The sequence below is a fragment of the Balaenoptera acutorostrata genome, chromosome X (genome assembly GCF_949987535.1).
Source record: "Balaenoptera acutorostrata chromosome X, mBalAcu1.1, whole genome shotgun sequence".
Lineage (NCBI taxonomy): Eukaryota > Metazoa > Chordata > Mammalia > Artiodactyla > Balaenopteridae > Balaenoptera > Balaenoptera acutorostrata.
Window position 1 is genome coordinate 47,761,702 of NC_080085.1, and position 23,442 is coordinate 47,785,143.

Sequence of the window (23,442 nt, forward strand, 5' to 3'; positions counted from 1 at the left end):
GAAAAAAAAAGGGAAACAAAGAGAAAACAGTTAAAAATATAGCAAGTATTAATCTAATTATATCAGTAATCACTTTAATGATGACTTGTCTAAATACACCAATTAAAAGGCAGAAGCTTCCATATAATATGTTTATGTATAGCTGATTCACTTTGTTATAGAGCAGAAACTGACACACCATTTTAAAGCAATTATACTCCAATAAAGATGTTAAAAAAAAAAAACAACAGTACAGCCGACTTAAAAATTGCTTCAAAATTTAAAAGGGTAAGGGCTTCCCTGGTGGCGCAGTGGTTGAGAATCTGCCTGCCAATGCAGGGCACACGGGTTCGAGCCCTGGTCTGGGAAGATCCCACATGCTCCGGAGCAACTGGGCCCGTGAGCCACAATTACTGAGCCTGAGCGTCTGGAGCCTGTGCTCCGCAACAAGAGAGGCCGCGATAGTGAGAGGCCCACGCACCGCGAGGAAGAGTGGCCCCCACTTGCCGCAACTAGAGAAAGCCCTCGCACAGAAATGAAGACCCAACACAGTCATAAATAAATAAATAAAAATTAAAAAAAAATTTTAAAGGCTAGATCTCATGTTAAGTGTTCTTACCATAACAAAATTAAAAAAAAAAAAAAAGACGGAAGCTGCCAGTGTCAATTAAAACAAAACAAAAACAAAAACCAACTGTATTTTCTACAAGAAGCCCATTTTAAATATAAAGACACAGATAGATAAAAGTAATGGGATGCAAAGAACATATACCATGCTAACACTAATCAAAAGAAAGCTGGAACAGCTATATTAATTTCAGACCAAGTACACTTCAGAGCAAGTAAATTGTCAGGGATTAAAAGGTACATTATATTATGGTAAAAGGGTCGATTCTCCAAGAAGACATAATAATCCTTAATGTGTATGCACCTAACATTAGAGTGCCAAAATACACGAGGCAAAAATTGATAGAACTGCAAGGATAAATGGACAAATCCACTATTATAGTTGGAGACTTCAACTTCCCTATATCAGAAATGGACATATCCAGCAGGCAGAAAATCCATAAGGACATTGTTGAACTGAACAGCACCATCATTTAATTGAATCTAACTGACACCTACACAACATTTCATCCAACAACAGCACAATGCACATTTGCCCCAAGCTCACGTGGAATATTTGCCAAGATAGACTACATTGTGGGCCATAAAACACACCTTAACAAATTTAAAATAATATACATCATACAAAGTATGCTCTCAGACTAAATGGAATAAAAGTAGAAATCAGCAACAGAAAGATAGCTGGAAAATCTCAAAGTAATAGGAGATTAAACAACATACTTTTAAAAACGTAATCTGTTCCTGGATAACAGGAGATTCTCAGGGAAGGCCATCCTTTATGTGTCAGCCCTCTTAATGGAAGCAGGAATATGGTGCTCAGCTCCTTTTTTTTAAAAATATATATTTATTTATTTATTTATTTATTTATTTATTTATTTATTTGTCTGCTCCGGGTCTTAGTTGCAGCATGTGTAATCTTCGTTGTGGCGTGCGGGATCTTTTTAGTTGCAGCATGTGGGATCTTTTTTTTTTTTAGTTGCAGGATCTTCGTTGCCGCATGAGAACTCTTAGTTGTGGCATGTGGGATCTAGTTCCCTGACCAGGGATTGAACCGGGGCCCCCTGCATTGGCAGTGCGGAGTCTTAGCCACTGGACCACCAGGGAAGTCCCTGGTGCTCAGCTCCTGATCCCAGAATGTGTGACCTATCCCCTGAGTTCATCTTGTGGCAGGAAAGTTTCTGATCCACTTAAAAGCATTCAAGGCATCTTCTATCAGTTTAAGATGTAGAGAAAAGCAAGCCACAAATGTCCTTCCTGTGGTTTCTAGAATCCACACCTCTATAAAAGGTTGAAGGTGTATATTATGCTTAAAATCACTGGATTTACCACCTCCAAAATACAGATTTGAGTCCCTGGTCCATCAATGACTAGGTGTGTGACCCTGAGCTAGCCACTCCACTCTCTGAGCCTTAATGTCATCTCTTGTAAAATGAGGATAATATTAGTACCTTATTCATTGTGTTGCTGTGAAGATGAAATGAGCTGATGCATCTAAAGTACAGTGCCAGGAGCATAGCAAGTATCCTATAAATGGTACCCTAATACTAGAACCTACATATTGTATTCCCTGAGCGTAGCTCTATACTAAATATTGTCATGGAGAAGGGAGCCAAGAGGAAGTAGCAATCTAAGCCCTGTTCTCAGAGGACTCAAGATCTGTATGGAGAATGAAAATATTCCACGTAAGATAGTCAGCAAATAATGTGGGACAGGGAATATCTGGGTGTGAAGGGCATGGATCAGACTAGGCAATCAAGGAAGGGCTGCCCAGAGAAAGAGCAACTGAAGGAACTATGAAGATATGAATAAGTAAAGGACAAAGTTGTGGAGACGAAATGGAATCTAGGTTATCTGGAGGCTGGTGAGAAGACCAGACTGGAAGAAACAGAAATTGAGGTAGAAGAACAGATTAGAGAGAACAGAGAACCAAAGCATGCAAAGTCATTGAAAGGTAGCTATAAATACCTGGAATCGTAAAGCTCTTAAACTTTAGGGCCCTCGAATCATTGAATCCTTGATCATGGGTTCAGAAACCATAGAACACATGAATCCTAGCTCTCTGAAAGCGTAGAACTTGAACCTTCTAGACCACCACTGTCCAGTAGAACTTTTTTGATGATGGAAATGTTCTAAACAGTGTCCAGTACAGTAGCTACTGGCCACATGAGGTTCTTGAACCCTTGATATGTGGCTACTGCAAATGAAGAAACAGAATTTTAACTTTTTCTTTAATTTTAACTAACTTACATTTACATTTAAATAACTACATGTGGCTAGCAGTTACCATTGGACAGTACAGTTCTAGGCTTTGAGCCATTAGAGCCTATAGAGCATTTTGACCTAAGAATCCTAGACTTAAAGTGCTGGAGTCAGAGAACATTAAAACCATACAACACTTAGACCTCAGTACCTTGTATAGAAAGAGCCTTTCAGTCTTGAACAAGACCTCAAGTCTTGGTCCATCTCCTTCACATCATCTATATCCCACAGACTAAAAAGGCCATGAGTGTGATCCTTGGTAACCTGCCGGCCAGCGACTACCTCAACATCATCTCCTTTTCTGACACAGTTAGTGTCTGGAAAGCCAGAAGCTCCATCCAGGCCACCATCCAGAATGTCCACAGTGCCAAGGACTACCTGGGGCACATGGAAGCTGCTGGTTGTGTTAGACCTACCCATCCAAATTGGCAGGCTGTGGTGACATGGGAAATTCCTGAAACCCTCCCTTCATGCACCCATCCACTTCACCTCTCATAATGTCTGAAATACCACTGTTACATTTTACACAAATATGTCCCTTTTTCCTTCTGTGTTTCTTTGCCTAGTGGAAAGAGCACAGCTAAATATCCATGTATTTTAGGACACATTCCTCTTTGGGGCTGAATTTCCTCCTCTTTAAAGCACATACTCAAAAGAATTTGCTGAAACTTTTGTTTTATTTTGTATCAATAATCTAGATATTTATTTCTAAGTATTTGAGCAAGCTGCTGCCCTGATTTTGGCTTCTGATCAATCCTCTCTCAGACGATTACTGAAGTCTCCCCCACCCACCACCTCCTGACAACTCAGCCTTTTTTTCCCCTGTAGCATGGAGGTGGAGATGCTATCCTTGGGGATCTGCCAATCTGACTAGCGAATGAGACATCCCCCCAGGAAACAGTCAGAGCAGTCTGAGACAGGGAGTGATAAAAACCAAGGACATGTGGGCCCCACTGTCAGATTTCAGGGAGACTGTGTGGGGGTGGGGATTTGGGAAGGATAAGCAGCGGAAACAGTGTGAGCAAAGATAAGGAGATATGACTGAGCCTGGGAGGTTGGTGAGGTACCCAGTGTGTCCAATGGGGGTAGAAGTTACTAGAAAAAATGGTCTCACAGTCTGCTCTCCAATTAGGGACTGACATCAATGCAGCTCTGCTGGCAGCTGCTTCAGTGCTGAACCATAGCAACCAGGAGCCTGGGAGGGGCCCCAGTGTGGGGAGGATCACTCTCATTATCTTCCTGACAGATGGGGAGCCCACGGCTGGAGTGACGACTCCCACTGTGATCCTCTCCAACATCCGTCAGGCACTGGACAACAGAGTGTCCCAAGGTCAGCTTGGCCTTTGGGGATGATGCTGACTTCCCACTGCCGCGTCGCTTGTCCCTGGAGAACCAAGGAGCATCCTGGCGCATATATAAGGACACCAACACAGCCCTACAGCTGGAGGGCCTCTATGAAGAGATCTCCATGCCTCTGCTGGTAGATGTGCATCTGGACTACCTGGGTGGCTTGATTGGCGCCTCCCCTTGGGCCTTTTCCCCCAACTACTTTGGTGGTTCAGAGCTGGTGGTGGCAGGCCAAGTGCAACCAGGCGAGCAGGAACTGGACATCTACCTGGCAACCCGTGGCCCCAGGGGTCAGCTTCTCGTGGCCCACCACAGTGAGGTGGCCACCAACAGCAGCCAGAAGGTCTTTGGTTGCCCAGGGGAGCCAGCCCCCAATGTAGCCCACTTCATACGCTGCCTCTGGGCCGACATCACCTTTGGAGAACTGCTGGAGGCACACTTCCAAGCTCACGATGCCAGCACTCACCACCTGCTGGCTACCAAAGTCCTCAACCTGTCCTTTGAATAAGATTTTGTCACACCTCTGACTTCACTGGTCATGGTGCAGCCCAAAGAAGCCACTGAAGAAGTCAGAAAACAGACTTCCACCGCAGATGGACTAGGCACCATCATGCCCTCATCCACCAGCAGTTATGGCCTAAGGACAGGCACAGCCCAGCCAGCCTTGGTTCCCAAGGTTTCTCCCAAATCAAGGCTTCTGAAACCAAAGTTCTACTTATCCTCAACTACTCCTGCCCAGTTCCAAGGAGTTGGAGCCACTGGGTCAGAGCCCTAGTACCCCATCCACCCTCACACACCCAAAGCCCCAAATTCCAGCACAACAGGATTCTGGCAACTTGGCTCAGCCAACATTTAGGATACCACCTGCTGCCATTGTGCCCTCAAATTCTGGTGGCCTATTGCTTCTGAAGCCCAGCACACCATTACATCAGAATTCTGGTACCCTATTACCAATGAATTCCAAGACACAAGTCCCACCTCTGAATCCTAGCACCCCAGCCCAGCCCAAAGCTGGCTCTATGGAACATGTTACTCTGCTGCATTCCAAACCTGGTTCTCCATCACAACCTAAACTAGATGCCCCATCACACCCCCAACCTGGGGTACTTACATCACAGTCACCCAAAAGCCTGTCACAGCCTAGGGCTGGAGTCTCCACATATCAGGTTGTCAAATACCCATAAGGGTTCCTGCTCCTAAGACCCCAAACAACCTGCCGTACCCTAGACCAGGGATCCTCTTATCCAAGACCCCTAAAATCCCATCACCTCTTAAACCTAGTGCCCCACCTCACCAAACTCCCCTAAGCTTATCACTTTCCAAACTTAAAACAATAATCCCCAATAAACCCAAAATCTCATTACCCCCCAGGCCTGACAAACTCAGGTCCTCACCTCCTCAGAGCCTTAGCATACTTCCGAGCACTATCTCAAGTCCTACAAGTCCCAGCAGTTCCATGACAATTTCTGTCCTTGGAGAACCCCTCCCTACTCTCTTTCACCCCACCCTGCCCTCTCTGCTGCCCCCTGGAAGGCTCTGGCATCAGCATGACCTGTTGCCGGAGCCCCAATGCACCAGGAAAATTCTGGGACCATCTGTGTCAGGAGTCCCGATGATGGGCTTACCCAATAGCTCCAGGTCTATGCCAGAAGGCAATCCCCCAAACCTGCCAGTCTTGCTGCCTTCTAGCACCCTCCCTGAGGCGGTCAGCCTGCTCCTTATCCCTGAGGAGCTATAGCTGCTGTCTGAGTTAATGGAGGAGTCCAAATTTGTGGAGTCCTTGAACCCACCGGCTTTCTATACCTTCCTCACTCCTGACAAAGATGGTGAGTGCCATGGGCAAGAGGTCAAACCACAAGGGGGGGCAGTATGAATAGAGAGAACCAGGAACTAGAAGTATACAAAGCTTGTGCAGATTCTTGTGATTCAAGCTGCTTGCTTGCTTACTTTGAGACTTTGAACCAGCTACTTAACTTCTCTGGGCCTCAGCACATAGGCACAGAATTAGAGGCCCTGGGAGAGAAGGGATGTTAAGACTCAGGAATTCACAGAAATGGACTGGCCAAGCTATGGCTTTGACATTTGCTTTGTTGGACAAGAGAATTGCTCATGCTTCCCAAGCAGAGAAGGGATGTGGGGTTATAAATTGGAGCATCACTGGGCAAGTCAGCTCTGATTGGTTATTTTGTGAACAGCCCTGCTTAATGAAAGGGATATAAAAATTGGGGAAGGTGATGACAGTTGTCTTTAAATTTCCCAAAGACTGTGAAATAATAACAGTTTACATTTTTTAGCTCTTCCTATGTGCAGGTACTGCTCTACATATTGTACTTGTAGTCCTCATTTAATCCTCACCAAAAACTCTTAATATCTGCATTTTACTCATGGGGAAACTGAAGCACAGAGAAGTGAAGTAACTTGTTCCACATCACATAGCTAGTAAGAGATTTGAACCTACATAATCTGGTCCCATGCTGAATGTGATTCACCACTTCACAATTCGCCTTCCTGAGAGGAGTGACATTTCCTGGGGTGACCTTGTAGGGTAGGATCAGAACCAGTTGGTGGTGACAGTAAGTCATAGAGATAGAAATTTGGGCATGACATCCTTGACATACCCCTCTCCTTCACCACCCTCCCTCCCGATATCCCATCCATCTTCAATTCCTGACACTGTTATCTTTAATATGTTTGTCAAATGCACCCACTTCTCACTACCCCAATTGTCACTATCCTAGGGCAGACTACCATTGTGCCTCACCAACAAAACTGTTCCAGCCTCCTCACTGGTTTTCTTGCTTCCTCTCTTGAGATATTCTCTTGGCCATTCTCCCCCAGCAGCCGAAGGGATCATTTTTTGTTTTTTTATAAATTTATTTATTTTATTTTATTTTTATTTTTGGCTGTGTTGGGTCTTCGTTGCTGCACGCGGGCTCCCTCTAGCTGCGGCGAGCAGGGGCCACTCCTCATTGTGGTGCGTGGGCTTCTCACTGCGGTGGCCTCTCTTGTTGTGGAGCACGAGTTCTAGATGTATGGGCTTCAGTAGTTGCGGCATGCAGGCTCAGTAGTTGTGGCTCGCAGGCTCTAGAGCACAGGCTCAGTAGTTGTGGCACACGGGTTTAGCTGCTCTGTGGCATGTGAGATCCTCCCGGACCAGGGCTCAAACCCATGTCCCCTGCATTGGCAGGCAGATTCCTAACCACTGCACCACCAGGGAAGCCAAAAGCGATCATTTAAAAACATAGATCACTTCATGTCCCTTCCCTACTTAACTCCTCTCAAAGGTTTCCTATCATACCTAGAATAAAGTCCAAAGTCCTCTTTATGAGCTTCAAGGCCCTGCATGATCTGCCCTCTATCCCATACCTCTCTGACCTCACCTTCTCCCACTCACCCTCTGAACTCAAGCCCCAATGGCCTCCTGTTCCTCCAATGGGCCTTACCCCCATCCCTGCCTCCACTCAGGGACCTCTTCCAAGCTGTTCCCCCTGCTTGAAAATTGCTCTGACCTGCCTTGCCCTGCTCCCTACCTACCACCCTCATCTCTTCCATTGCCACTCAAACTCCAGCTCATGCCTTAAATCTCAGGTCAAATGTCCTTCTCACCCCTTCCTACTGCCCCAGACTACGTCAAGGATCTGCAACTCCCTCCATCAATCTGCTCTTTTTTCTTATAGCATTTGTCACCATTGGTAATTATAATTTCATTCATGCCTGCCTTCCCAACCAAAATATGAGCTTCACCAGGTCAGAAATCATGACTGACTTTTTCACCACCATATCCCTGATGCTTGAACGGTGCCTGAATGAATAAATAAATGATCACATGAATGCATGCGTAAATGCTATAAGGAAGAATTTTGAACATAACTGAGCTTGAAAGACTAAGGTGCTATGGAGAACATAAGGTCTCAGTCTTGGCAATGTGCAGGTCAGATTGGGAAGCCAATGAAGACTCTTCTGGTCAGAAGGAGAGTCTCCCCTTTGGTGGGCCGAGGACATCTTTGCCCTCCGAGTGTGAAGGATTTCTCTTATTTCTTTTACACTTGGCAGAAAATCCACATTGGGACAGCAATTCTGAGGAGATCCTGGGAGGAGCTGGAGACAGCATGGAATCTCAGGGAAGTTCTGCAGGGCTAGCAAAAAGTGAACAAAGAGCTCCCCTGACAAAGATCCCTGAGCTTTCATTTCCATTCAGTTAGAATTTTCACAGGTATTGTGTGAGCCCAGAGGAGGGACAATGTATTAATTTTCCATTGCTGCATAATAAATTACCACAAACTTAGTAGCTTAAAACACTCCCATTAATTATCTCACAGTTCTATGGGCCAGAAGTCTAGGCAAGAGTTAGTTAGGTTCTCTGCTCAGGATTTCATAAGACTAAAATCAGGGTGTCTATCAGACTGAGTTCTCATGGTCTTCCACGTTTGTTCAGGTTGTTGGCAGAATTCAGTTCTTTGTATTAAGACTGAGATCGCTGTGGGATTTTTGGGGGGGTTTTTTTGTTTGTTTTCTTTGTTTTTTTTGTTTTTTGTTTTTTTCTGATTGTTGGCTAGCAGTCACTCTCATCTTCTAGAGGCCCCTGGGGCCACTTTCAGGTCCTAGAGGCTTCCTGCATTCCTTGCCACGTGACCCCATCCATCTTCCAAAGACAGCCATGGAGAATCTCCCTCCTGTTAAATCCTTCTCATACTTCAAATCCCTCTGACATCTCTGTCTCTGATCTCCAGGCCCAGATTTAAAGGGCTCATGTGATTAGGTCATGCCCACTTGGATAATCTCCTTATTTCATCAACTGCACCACATAACATGACCTATTTATGGGAGTGATAACTCACCATATCACATCCTGAGGATTTTACAGGGTGTGTATACTGGGGAATCTTGGGGGGCATCTTAGAATTCTACCTACCACAGGCAGAAAGCAAGAGAAAATAACATTTGAGTTTGCCTGGAAGAATAACTAGAAATTGATCCTTAGTAGCTAAAGGAAGGAGAACATTCCAGGTGGCAGGAAAAAACAGAAGCAAAGGGTCACTAGCAAGATAAGGCAGGGAACTCATAAGAATAGTCAGTTCAGTTGGGCTGGAGCATGCAGAGAAGCCTGGAGAGCTAGGCAGGGACTAGATATCAGAAAAGACTTAAATGCTGAGCTCAGGATTTTGGGGTTTATTTTGGAGGAGGTGACTGAGAGGCCAGGGGGCCCCAGAGTACCTAGGAACGTAATAGATCAGTCTCTTACCAACACAGTCCCCCTCTCTTTTGTAGGCACGTTGCCAAGCATCTTCACCTTCTCATCCTCGGGTAAGCCAGGCACCCTTGCTGTCCTGTTTGAGTACAGGACAGCTTGCGCACTAGGATTGGGGCTGGACTGTCTCTCTGGGGAAATAGACATGGCCTCCTACCTTCTCCTCTCTCCTTCCCTCCCCTCCTCTCCCATTCCTTCTGATCTCAAGTGACCTCAGCGTGCAGTGACTTGAAGCAGGGTTTTGGTTCCCAGTCAGAGATTGAGGTCAGGTCGTGGCAGTGAGAGTACCAAAGCCTAGCCACTAGACCAGTGGCCCTGGCCTTTAGGCTTTGCAGAAAAGAATTCCCACAAAGATGGAAAGTAGTGAAACAAGTAGATTGTTTATTAGAAGGAAAAAGAGTACAGTACATGTGGATAGACACAGGGTGGACTCAGAGATTAACACCCTCGTGGTAGTTTAAATCACTTATATGGGGCATTTCTTCTGGGTTTCCTTTGGCCAATCATTTTGATTTGCCTGGTTCAGAGTCCGTATTTGGTATACCTCAGGATCCTCCCAATGTGTGTGCCAAGATGGATTCCACCCAAGAGGGCTATGGGTAGTTTGGCGTCACTCCCCTTTTGACCTCCAAGGACCTTTCTAGTTGGGAAGATCTCCTTGACTTTGAGAATGAGAACTATGTGGTCTCTTATCTTCTATCTGGGTAGGGCCCAGCCTCCTCTCTCAATTGTCCTGCTATTCTGATCTTGGAGTATCGGTCCACAGGTATTGAATCTCCAATTGCTTACCCTGGGAGGGGCATCTACCTCCTTCCTCAAATACCCCATGAGAGATGTAGCCCCCAAGAAATATTTATGGGGAAGATGAAGGACAAAGGTCTCTCTTCCATAGCTTCTTCAGGCTGGCAAGGGGCTTGTAGACTCTACTTAGTTGGGGTCACAGAACTCTTGCCCTGTCTCATTAAGGGGCCCCAGGGTGATTTCTGTTGTTATTTCGGCAGGATTGGCTATGGGGAGTGGTTGGAGTCCCTGCACCACCATTATCCTGTGATGCCCTAGAGAAAACAAACTAAATAATTAGATTAGAGAAGCAGGGGCTAAAGACTAATAAAAGACTACTATAATCAGAGACTCAAGCAAGGGTAGGAAGCTGGTTATACAAGGTCAGCATATCTTTGTTAATCTCAGCCTTAAAATTTTAGTATATTTCTCTATTTCTAAAATGGAAGTTCTGAACCTGTTGGTTCCAGGTCTCCTTCTTGGACTGAAAGGTCTTGGTTGCAGATTTGCAACAGTATGGAAGACAACAGAGCACTAGGCAAAATATAACATAAATCAGTATGGCTGAAACAAGGAAGGTTATAAGAAAATGGAAACCTCCCATCAGAGAGTTTCTTTTTTTTTTGGTTCATGATTTTATTTTTACACAACATTGTAAAGCAACCATACGCCAATAAAATTAATTTAAAAAAAAATAATGCTGGTATAGAAAGGAATGACAGTTCACAATTGCTTAATTCTTAGATATCACTAGAAATTAAAGTTTTTAAGATTAAAGAATTCTAATGAATACATGTAATTATAATTACTAGAACCAATAAAGGAATACCAAACTTTTTGTATACCAAAAAGTTAATTAATTAATTAAATTTATCTTTTGAGTGAACTTAATTAGAATCTAATATTAATTCTATTTGTAATTTCTTTTTAAGAATATTACTATACTTTTACTTTTAAAGCCACTTCCTGTTACATTTTTAAAATCCCTTTCTTTTTTTATTAATTTTTATTGGAGTATGGTTGCTTTACAATGTTGTTTTAGCCTCCACTGCACAACAAAATGAATCAGCCATACACATACAGATATCCCCTCCCTTTTTGGACTTCCCTCCCACTTAGATTATCACAGTGCATTAGAAAGGTTTTAATATCTTGTGGGATCCAGGAAAACAAGCTGGAGAACCACTTTTCAATTTTCCTGCCCATAATGAATAACGAGGATTGGTGGTTAATTGTCTGCTGAAGCCAGGTGGCTTGTTGTCGAGTTTTCTCAATGTTGGTCTCTACCTGGGAGGAGGTGTTAATGTATGTGCAGCAAGAAGTGTTGGCAACTGCATGTACCCCTCCTTGCTCTGCCAACAGATAATCCAGGGCCAGTCGGTTGTCAAGTACCACCTTGGCCAGCGAATCTAGAGACTTCTGTAAATTAGTGAGAGAGTTAGCAGTACTGTTACCTATGGCAGTAAGAGTATGAGACAAGTTTCAAAGGACATGTTGGTGGGCGGCTACTCCCCACCATGGTAACAATGTATACCCAAAGAAATAGGCATCTCCATCTGGGATGCCACCAGGTAAACCTCGAGTTAATTGAGTGAACAGTTTTAATGAAGTGGTCCAGTGCTTGGATTCGTTTAAGGAGTGGATTAAGAAAGGGGTAATCAAGGTTCCCAGCATACACTGTGTGGGCATGGAGTTATTTTGTAGGCAATTAGTGGTGCATGGTTTTTTATCTACCTGGTATATGAAAATGTATCCTGGCAGGGCACAGTAGACTAACTCACCCAAAGTTTTAAAGCCTAGCCATCCGGAGGGGGAAGGGTAAGCTGGGACGAAGTGAGAGAGTAGCATTGACATATATACACTACCAAATGTAAAATAGATAGCTAGTGGGAAGCAGCTGCATAGCACAGGGAGATCAGCTAGGTGCTTTGTGACCACCTAGAGGGGTGGGAGGGAGGCTCAAGAGGGAGGGGATATGGGGATATATGTGTACATATAGCTGATTCACTTTGTTATACAGCAGAAATTAACACAAAATTGTAAAGCAATTATACTCCAATAAAGATGTTTAAAACAAAAAGACCTAGCCATCCAATTCTATTGTTATGGAAAATTTCTCCAGCTACAAATCCAACCCGTTCCATCCACATCCATCCTGCTATCTGCTTCTCCTGTGTGGATCGTTCTTCCTTTGGGTAGTGAGTTAGAGTTTGAGCACAAATAAGTAACTGGAATTCTGGCTTGGGGGGCCATTATAAAACGCTGGGGTGCTTTAATGCCAGTTTTTCATCTTCCCAATTTGACCTCATATTCTCCTTCTGTTGCTGAGGGGAAGGTTAGGCAAGAGACATTAGAATTTTCTTCAGTAGGAAAATGAACAAGTCTGACTCCGTACATTACCGTTCTGAGCCTTGGGTCTCTGGTAGAAGACCATTTTCCATCAGGAACTTGGCTAAAATTCCTTACAGGATGGACAAGAGGGTTGCTCTGGTCCACAATGGACTTAGCTCAGGGTAAACAAATCCAGCATTCTGTCAATAGAGTGGAGGAAGCAAGAGTTTGTGCAATGCAAACCAGAGTTGCTGTCCATCCTGTGGATAAGGGAAATAGGCATAGAAAAGCTAAGGCTTCATAGTAGCACCAGTCAGAGTCATATTTAAATCACCTAGCATGGGCAGAGAAGTTTAGTAAATTCCAAGAGCAAAGGTGGGAGCAAAGAAGACAATAGTTATCTAAATCTACCAGAGCCTATCAATTATTCTGTAAGTGGATTGGAGTAGCGGAAGGCAAGAAGGAAGATAGTGGCTATGGGGACTTAGCCTAGGGTCTAAGAAGTCTTTTTGTCCTTTTCAAATAAAAGCTTCAGGTCTTGGAGAGGTTCATTCATCCACCTGGAATTTTCAGGCTTTCCTGGGTCCTCCGGATCCTGTGGAGACTCAGAAGAAGGGGTGGATTCACAGGAATGGCTGGGATGTGGGTCTTCAGGTTCTTGTAACGTATCAGTGGAAACAGGTTTAATCCTGGACAGATGAACCCAGCTGGTGACCCCCTGGAGTTTAACTGCTGTAGGAGTGCTCAGCAGGACTAGGTAAGGACTCCTCCATTTTGGGAGTAGCTGATGACCAGGGGACTCATTTTTCCAGGTCTTTAAAAGTTCCCAATCTCCAGGTTTTACAACAGAGTGACTGGGACTGTCATCTGGAGAGGGCTGTACTCTGTTACCATGCTCTTGTATAGCCTCTGCACCTGGCCTGGGTTTATAATGTATTTAAGATGAACCTGGGTTTCTGGGTCAGTTAGCATGTCCAGAGTAAGGAATGTCCTTCTGTATGTCATTTTAAAAGGGCTTAACTTAGTGGTTGTTTTAGGGGCTGCTCTGACCCTTAAGAGGGCTATTGGCAGCAGGCAATACCACGACTCTGACCCTTCCTGATGGAGTTTGCCCAAGGTTTTCTTTAGAGTATGATTAGCCTGTTCCACTTTTCCTGAAGACTTCGGTCTCCAGGATGAACGGAGGTTGTATTTAATCCCTAAAGCCTGCAAAAGCTGTTGAGTGATCTTTGCTACAAACAAAGGTCCATTGTCACTCTGAAGGTGACGGGGCAACCTGAATCTAGGAATACTTTCCTTTAGGAGAGCCTTAGCCACTTCAGTTGCCTTCTCTGTTCTAGTAGGGAAGGCCTCTATCTATCCAGTAAAAGTATCTATAAAGACTAGTAAGTATTTGAAACCCTGGAAAGAGAGCATCTGAGTAAAATCTATTTGCCAGTCCTCTCCTGGGTAAGTCCTACATCGCTGGACTGGGTTAACAAGAGGGGGAGGCTTGAAGTTGCCTCCTGGATTATGGGTGGCACAAAGGGCACAGGCTCAAGTAACTCTTTTAATTGTCTCCGGGAGTCTTTTCCCTATAAAAAGACGGAAAACGATTATAGACATTGCATCTCTCCCCAGATGGAGAGAATCATGTAGCCCTTTAATAATTTTCCATTGGTCAGAGAGAGGTATGAGCAATTTCTGATCTATGTGCCACGAACCATCCATTCCCTTAGTTCCTCCTCTGTCTCATGCCCAGTTCTCTTTGGAAGTTGAGTACCTGGGTATAACATTAGAAGGGGTAAGAGATGGGATTAATGCCATTTCGGTTATGGGCATCAAGACTGCTTTCTTTGTTTCCCAATCTGCCCTGTTGTTTCCTTGAGAAATTTGAGAAGTTCCCTTTTGATGCCCATGGCAGTGAATGACTGTTATCTGTTTTGGTTTTTGAACCACTTCTATGAGATATAAAATCTCAGCCCTATATTTTATAGGGAAATTTCTTGCATTTAGGAGTCCTCTCTCTTTGCAGATAGCTGTGTGGGCATGTAAAACGAGGAAGGCATATTTTGAGTCGGTGTATATATTTATAATCTTTCCTTCCCCTAGGATTAAGGCTTGGGTTAGAGCTATCAGTTCAGCCTTTTGGGCTGAGGTGTTAGGTGGCAAAGGTTTTGCTTCTATGACACTATGCATGCTCACAACAGCATACCTTGCCCTCCTAACTCCATCTTTAATGAAACTACTGCCATCAGTAAACCATTCTTCCTCAGGGTTTTCTATGGCCTGGCCTGTTAGGTCAGACCTATAGGCATAGACCTGGTCAAGGGTTTTGAGGCAAGAATGTGTTAGCCCTGGGCTTTCGGCGGACATTAGTGTAGTGGCGTTAAAAGTGCGGCAAGTTTTGAGGGTTAGCTCTGGGGAGTCAAGGAGCAAAGCCTGGTACTTAATAAGACGGCCTCCAGTTAGCCAATTGTGGCCTTTTATATCTAGAATCCCTTTCACTTGATGAGGGGTCTGGACTTCCAGTGGCTGTCCAAAGGTGAGCTTGTTGGCTTCTTCCACTAATAAAGCAGTGGCAGCTACTGCCCGGAGGCAGCCAGGCCAACCTCGGGCCATGGAGTCTAGTTGCTTGGAAAATTAGCCTATAGGCTGAGGAACTTCCCCTAGATTCTGTATAATGACACCAAAAGCTGTCCCCTGTTTTTCAGCCACGTACAAGATGAATGGCTTTTCAAATTGGGGAGACCCAAAGCAGGGGCTCTGGTGAGGACCTGCTTGATATCATTAAAAGCCTTTTCTTATTCCCTGTTCCAAAGTAATAGTTCTGTATCTGGGCCTTTAGTGTCTTCATATAGGGGCTTAGCCATTAGCCTGAATCCTGGAATCCAAATTCTGCAAAATCCTGCCATGCCCAAAAAGGTACGGAGATGTTTCTTTGTCTTTGGTGTGCTTAGGCCTAATATAGCTTGTTTTCTATCTGGAGATAACTGTCTACTTCCAGGTTTATAATATACCCCAGATATTTAACTTGTTGCTTTGAGATTTGTGCCTTTATCTGAGAGGCTCTGTAACCCCAGGCCCCAAGGATATTAAGGATTTCAATGGTATTTTGATCTGAGGCCTCCATGGAGGGACTACATATTAATATATCATCTACATACTGTATAATAGTCCCTTCTTTCAAGTGTATTTCCCTTAGTTCCTTTCCTAGGGCCTGGGTGAAAAAGTGTGGACTGTCCCAAAACCCCTGAGGCAATACTGTCCAGGTATATTGTTGCATTTGGCCTGAGTAGGGGTTAGTCCACTAGAAGGCAAATAGATATTGTGATGAGGGATGAACTGGGATGCAAAAAAAAAGGATCCTTGAGGTCAAGTACAGTAAACCATTTAGTGTCCTCAGGGATTTGGGCTAATATGTTATAAGGATTGGCCATGAGGGGATGTATAGGGACCACTGCATTGTTTACTGCTCTAAGGTCTTGTACCATCCTATATTTCCAATTTGGCTTAACAAGTAGCCTAATAGGAGTATTGCATGGAGACTGGCAGGGCACCAAGAGGCCATGCGTTAAGAATTTATCTACGAGGGGTTATAAACTCTTCTTCACTTCCAACTTTATAGGGTATTGTCTCTTGTTAGGGTAGGCAGCTTCTGGTCTATGGCTAATTCTTACAGTTGGGCATTTATGGCCCTTCCAGGGATTCCTTTGTCCCATACTGAAGTGTCCACTGCCTGTAGAATATGGCTGGGAATAGGACCTTGCTCTTCCAGTTGGTCTGTCTTAGTCAGAGTCAAGATAAGGGGCTGCTCGGGGCCTCCTAACTGGAGTATGGCCCTGAGGGAGCTCAGAAGGTCTCTCTTCAGTGGTAGGGTGGGACACTCAGGTACAACTAAAAAGGCATGCGAAATCAACCACTGCTCAAATTGGCAAGTGAGAGGCCCAGTAAAGTAATGGGTGCTAAGCTTTTCATTAACACCAGTCACAGTACAGCTTTTGGAGGAAAGAGGTCTATAGTGAGAAATTAAGACAGAGTGAGTGGCTCCCATATCAATTTAAAACTCAATCTTCTTACCTGCCACGTCAAGGACTACCCAGGGCTCCTCAATGGAGATAGACATCTCATTAGGGGGAGCCACCAGAATCCCCAGCCCACCTCAGTGGTCGAGCATGGCCATCTTGGGAGCAGGAGCCCCCTTTCTCCTTTGGGACTGAGGGCAGTCCCTCTTCCAATGACCTATTTGTTTGCAGGTTGGGCATGGCCTGGGGGGCTCTTTCTGGCAACCTTGGGCCCAGTGGCCAGTTGACTTACATTTGTAGCCTTCCCCCTTGTTGGTCTTACCTCCAGATGGAGAGTTGGACTTTCTTGGCCCCCTTGGGTTGTCCTGAGGTTGCAAGGCATGGCTGACAGCAACAGCTATCAGTTTTGCATGAGCCCTGGCCTGTCTTTTCTCATGTTGGGTTCTCTCTTCCTTCTCAGCTTGATCTCGATTATTAAATACCCCAAATGCCACATCTAGGAGTTGGGGCATGGGTGTTTGTAGGGCCAAATGTAATTTTTGGAGTTTCCATTTAATATCAGGGGTGGACTGACTAATAAAGTGTTGTGTTGTCCAAGCAGGGGCTGACTTTCAGAAGTGGAGGGATCTATGTTGGTATACTTCCTAAAAGTCTCCACAAACTGCCCATGAAAGAGGGCTGGATTTTCTTCTTCTTGGGTCACTCCTTTAACCTTTTATAGTTAACTGACTTTTTGATACACTTTCTCATCCCTTCTAATACACATTGGAGCATATGCTTCCTGGCTTCTGTTCCTGCCTGCAAATTAAAATTGCAAGGGAGTTCCTGATTTGGGACTGCATCTCCACCCATAGCATAATGTTTGTGTTGGTGTCTGGCAAGCTGGTTGGCATGTCCCTGGGTTGCTGTCCAGATTCTCTGTTTTTCCTCCAGAGTACAACAAATAGATAGAATTACTTGGACATCCTTCCAAGTTAAGTCATGAAACCCTTCAACAAACTTACTAGGGTCTTCAGAAAACTGGCCCCGTTTCTGTTTGCATTGGGCTAAGTCAGTTAAAGAGAAGGGCACATGTACTCTGATTGTCCCGTCTCCATTTGCCACTTCCCTAAGAGGGCATAGTTTCCCTGATCCTGGGTGATAGGAAGCTCCACTGCGAGTTACCCAAGAAGGACTAGCCTCTCTTGGGGTAATGGAGGGTCTGGTGGGACATAAGGAGGTGCAGTTTGGGATCAGTCAGAGGGAGCAAGAGAAGTAGGTGGCTCCGGAGAAGTAGGGATACTGTCAGGAGTAGGAGGAGCTAGGTTTCCCCCTGAGAGATGGGAGAGCTTAGAAGGGGGGTCATCTAAAATGTCAGGAGAGTTTTCTGGTTCCCCAGGTTTTGAATTATAAGAGCCATGTAAGGTGGGATTTTGGTAAAGGACCATGAAAGCCTGAATATAGGGAACCTCAGTCCACTTTCCCATCCTGCAGCAATAGAGATCCAATTGCAGAATGGTATTGTAATTTAGACACCCATTTTCAGGCCATTTTTCTCCATTCCCTAACTTATACAAAGGCCAGGCACTGTTACAGTAGAACTTAAGTTTTTCCTTTCTTAGCCCTTCTATTTAAAAAAATTTCCAATTCTTAATGATACACTCCAGAGGTGTCTCTTCTTGCTTGGAGGGGGATCCTCCTATGTTGAGTAACTTGCAAGCGAGAACAAGAGAGAGCTCCTAGAATGAAATCTGGCATCCTGGAAACATTTATCAGGAGGCTTTAACCTGAAGAGGTTCAGGGCATTGCCCAAATTCCCTTCAAACCTGATGAGGTTTCAAGCGTCCTCTACTCTCCCATCGATTTCTGACCAGACGTCTCTGGTCTTCCGTGGTAACTTGTGCAAGTCTTCTCCCCCAACATGGCCAGGGGAGGACCTTCGAACCAGTGCAGACCAGTTGCCAGGACTTTCCTTAGGAGGGATCCCTTGTCTATAGAGCTTATGTCCTGTGATAAGTCTTCCTATGCTGGGGTGTATTCCTCGTGACTGAGCATCTACAAAGTTTATAATTCAGGCTTCTGGGTAGCGACCAGCCAGATAGATAGCAGTGTGTAGGCTGCCAAGACCTGGAGTGAAGGGGGTCCCATAGATGCAAAGAGGAACCCTTGGAGAAATTGGAGTTGGGCACTATGGAAGATGCCACAGGGTTCAAGCTTCCAGGGCCGGGAGGTGGAGAAATTCTCATAGTAAATTTCTGGACATTGAGTGAGGTGAGAGACTAGACAGCAAAAGAACCCAAAATCCTTTGCCCTGTCTGGTAGCTAAGATAGAACTGGGAAGCGTCTGACAATTTTGTCTCACACAGGCAGCACTGGGTTTGTCAGTGGCGGGGATGCAGTTTAGGAATGATGTCTAGGAAATCCTTCCCTAAAAGGGCGCGGAGATACGAAGTGAGAAAGAGACCTTGTTGTGCAAGTAATTTGGGAAAGAAAAGCATAGGGGAGGGTTCCATATGGGACAGTGAGAGAGAGAGAGCGAGAGAGAGAAAAAGAGACCCCTTGGGTTCCTTCTCAGTTGGAAATCACGTTTCCACCATGTCCCAAAGGATAGCATCAGCTGTCACCCGAGTGTTATTTGAATCTGCACGGCCTGGGGAATCCGCCTGCCACCCCCAATGCTGGTGGGGGTAGCCACAACGCTGTGAGCAGACAGAGGTTATGCCCTGCAGGTCTTGAAAAGAAAGTGAAGTGGAGAGTGAGAAAGAAAACAAGAGCAAAAGTCAGGGGCCTCAAGCCACAGCTGGGTGAAACCCACTGTTTACCTTGAATGCCTGAATTCCCAGGTTTCAGAACCAAATATGATCTCGGGTGCCTCAGCCTGCAGCGGTTTGAAGCAGGGTTTCTGTTCCTGGCCAGAGATTGAGGTCAGGTCGTGGCGGTAAGAGCAGCAAATCCTAGCCACTAGACCAGTGGTCAGTGACAAGGCTCTGGCCCTTCAGCTTTGCAGAAAAGAAATTCCACAAAGATGGAAAGCAGTGAAACAAGTAAAGTATTTATTAGGAGGAAAAAGAGTACAGTACGCGTGTATAGACACAGGGACTGACTCAAAAAGAGAGTCACGCCCTCATGGTAGTTTAAATCACTTATATGGGGCATTTCTTCCAGGTTTCCTTTAGCCAATCATTTTGATTTACCTGGTTCAGAGTCCGTATTTGGTATATCTCAGGATCCTCCCAATGTGTGCGCCAAGATGGATGCCACCCAAGACGCCTATGGGTAGTTGACATCACTTACTATGGGGTGGCGCCCCCTCCCTTTTGACCTCCAAGGAGCCTTTCTAGTTGGGAAGGTCTCCTTGACTTTGAGAATTAGAAATATGTGGTCTCTTATCTTCTATCTGAGCAGGGCCCAGCCTCCTCTCTCAATTGTCCTGCTATGCTCATCTTGGAGTTTCTGTCCACAGGGAATGAATCTCCAATTGCTTACCCTGGGGTGCCCATCTACCTCCTGCCTCACTTCTAGGGCCATAACTTCAGAGTTGTGCCTCCTTCCTTGCAGTGGATGGGGACACCCACTTTGTGATCCACATCCCATGCTCAAAAGAGAGGATCTGCTTCACACTAGGTGGGTGCTCAGGGGACCTACTACAGCTCATAGATGACCCAAAGGCAGTTGAGAGCCCCAAAGACTCTACCTCATATAACTCCACAGCCAGATATACACATGTCAACACCCCCAGACATTTGTGGGCTAATACAAACACATAGCAGGGCACCGCACTAACACACAAGTACATACCCAGACACATGGAAACACACACAAATATACTCTAACACCAAGACACTCACAGATACACATACACACACACTAAGGAATACAGTAAACTCACAAAAATACACATCCAGGCACATATATTTTGACACTTTCCACACCTACACATAATAACATACAAATAGGCATCCAGATACACAGAGATGCACAACACATGCCCAGATATACATAATGACACATATATCAACACACTCAGACACACATACATGCACTGGTAACCACACTCATCCCAATACACAAGAATTCAACACACATAGGTACACATACTCTGCTACTCTAGACATATAAAACACACCAAAGCACACAAATACCATGACACACAGCCAGATGCATGCACACTGACACCCCCAGATATACAATATGTACCAACACACAACCAGACACACACAACATAAACTATTCACCAAGACTTATAACACCAACATATCCAGAGACACATATACACATACAACCAAAAAAATACACGCTCTACAATAACACCTTCCCCAAATATGCAGATGCACTGATATGTCCAGAGATACTAATATGAACAGAACTAAACACACACATTTACACACTCAGAGGCAAGCACATGCATGCAAGTGCCTTACCCACTGGGGTAAGCATGCACACATATACATACATGCTCATACAGTGCACAGGAAGGAGCAGCTAGATGGGCTGTGGTAGAAGCACTTTCCTCAGGAGCTAGCTCTCTAACCACAGATCTGCACCACTTCACCTGAACTTCAGGCCCTGAGACTTCACCCCTCCTGTGCTGTGGGTGACTATGTGAATGACCACGTGAAAGCCTGTGCTCCCAGCAAGCATTCTTCTCCCTCCAGGGTTGCATGTACATGGACAGCTGCTTGGGGCACCATCAAGGCCAGGGCACAAGGACCTACTTCCAGACCATCACAGTTACTAAAGACAAATCCCGGGCCTACACTATCACCATCACCCGCAGTTCCATATCCATGCAAGGTGAGGGTACCTTGCTTCTGTCCTGGGACCAGTCGGCCCTACTGAAGAGGTCCCAGTTGGAGCTCCATGTGGCTGCTGCAGCCCACCTTATCCTCTGCCTTGGGCCCCACCTTGAGTTCCTAGTCCTCCAGCACCGCTACCAGAACCCCAGCACCCCGCAACTACCCCACCTGGGGCTCTATGTGATCAATGGCTCAGGTCTCAGCCCCTTGGCCCGTGGCCTGCTGGAAAAGTGTTACTGAGGCTGATAGTGATCAGAGAGCACCAGTCCCAAGAGAGACTCTGCCAGGGTGAAAGGCCAGTGAGCCTCCAGCACCTTGACCCTCAAACCACAAAGAGGAATCAGAGCCAAGCTGTGCCCTTGGAGAGTTCCTGGTCTAGGAAGAAGACAGACCCAGGACTTCCCTGGGGGTGCAGTGGTTAAGAATCCGCCTGCCAATGCAGGGGGCATGGGTTTGAGCCCTGGTCTGGGAAAATCCCACATGCCACAGATCAACGAAGCCTGTGTGTCACAACTATGGAGCCTTTGCTCTAGAGCCTGCGAGCAACAACTACTGAGCCCATGTGCCACAACTACTGAAGCCCGTGTGCCTAGAGCCTATGCTCCACACCAAAGAGAAGCCACCACAATGAGAAGCCCATGCACCACAACGAAGAGTAGCCCCCGCTTGCCACAACTAGAGAAAGCCGACACACAGCAACGAAGACCCTATGCAGCAATAAATAAATAAATAAATAAATAAATAAATAAATATTTAAATATTTAAATATATATATATATATATATATATATATATATATATATATATATATAAATAAAAGACAGACCTAGGCATGGATAGTGATCCCAGGGAGTTATCAGTGCTAGACAGAAAGCAGTCCAGGGAGCTGGAGGAATCCAGGGTGAGGCATCTTGCCCAGCTTTGGAGTTCAAGAAAGATCTCCTGTAGGAGAGAGACCCACACCGAGTCTGAAAAGCTGAGCAAACGTGTAGAGGAAAGGAATGGAGATTGCAGGAGATGGAGCTGGAGTGATCAGACAAGAGTGCCAGCATGAGGAATTTGGCTTTTTCCTGAAGGCAATGGGAGTCATGAAAAGGCATAAGCAGGTGAAAGATACAGTCAGGTCTATTACGAAGATCCCTCTGGAGGCTGCTGTAAAGGGGGATTGTAGGAAGCCAGATTGTAGGTCAGGAGACACTAGCAGAACCTGAGGCAGAGGCATACACCAAAGAGTTTGGGCAGTGATGGTGGGTTGGACAGATATTTTTACTTCCTCTGAACCTCCTCACTTCTCCAATCTGCCTTGTCATCTCCTTCAAGCCAGACTGAACCCCTTCTGCTGCCATCTCATCCACCTTGGCTCTCTACTTTCATACTACTGTTCCATCTGGCTCCTCCACGTTTCACACAATGCTCAGCCTCTTCCCTCCTCCAGGCCTTTGCTGCCCCTCCTCCCTCCCACTTTTCCTTCTAGGTTTCCTGCTTTAGGATCCTCTCAGAGCTGTCATTAGTATTCAGGCCACTGCCTTAACTGGTGTTGCATCTCTCTCCCTCAGGACAGTTCCAGCATGCAGACATCCAGCTGGTGGCAGGGCCTATGGGGCCAAGCTTGAGGAGGCACCAGGGCCCAGATGTGCCTGTGATCCTAGGCAAGAGGCTGCTGAAGGACTCACCAAGGCTGCCACCCCACTGGGCTTCCTGCTGGCTGGTGAAGCACTCTCATGTACAGCGGCTGCTGGGCCACCCCTACATTGCCTATGTCCTGCGATGGCCCCTGAACCCCAGAGCAGGAGACCTAAGTTTTGGAGACCCAGAGGCCAGGGCATAGGGTGAGCCAGGAATAAAGCCCCGAGGATGTGGAAACACACAGGGACATGCACACTAACACATGCACTAAGTGACACATATACCAGAACACACACACAAAGACATGCAGATCTATGGACCTAGAGGCTTAGGGACTTCTGCCTCCTCACAGTCCTTACTGTCTCCAGTCTCTACTCTTTTCAATCCATACTCCACAGCAGCCTTAGAAGTGACTTCCTTAAAACAAAAAACTGAGGCACCAGTCCTGCTCACGACCTTCTCTGGC

At 45.6% G+C, this 23,442-nt stretch overlaps 1 protein-coding gene and 1 non-coding gene across 2 annotated transcripts in view; one reads left to right on the plus strand and one right to left on the minus strand.

The window, feature by feature from the left end:
• The window catches only part of ITIH6 (inter-alpha-trypsin inhibitor heavy chain family member 6), a 41,699-nt gene extending 18,521 nt beyond the window's left edge, over positions 1 to 23,178 (plus strand). The window contains 11 exon segments of the mRNA XM_057537637.1: positions 3,097 to 3,268; positions 3,998 to 4,191; positions 4,193 to 4,947; positions 4,949 to 5,391; positions 5,394 to 6,038; positions 8,266 to 8,358; positions 9,481 to 9,516; positions 20,113 to 20,223; positions 21,207 to 21,264; positions 21,266 to 21,574; positions 22,905 to 23,178. Of these exon segments, the coding sequence (XP_057393620.1) occupies positions 3,097 to 3,268; positions 3,998 to 4,191; positions 4,193 to 4,947; positions 4,949 to 5,391; positions 5,394 to 6,038; positions 8,266 to 8,358; positions 9,481 to 9,516; positions 20,113 to 20,223; positions 21,207 to 21,264; positions 21,266 to 21,574; positions 22,905 to 23,178 (3,090 nt within the window).
• Positions 1,638 to 1,710, minus strand: TRNAG-GCC (transfer RNA glycine (anticodon GCC)). The gene has a single exon. It is a non-coding gene; the product is annotated as a tRNA-Gly (tRNA).
• Positions 23,179 to 23,442: the final 264 nt, after the last annotated feature.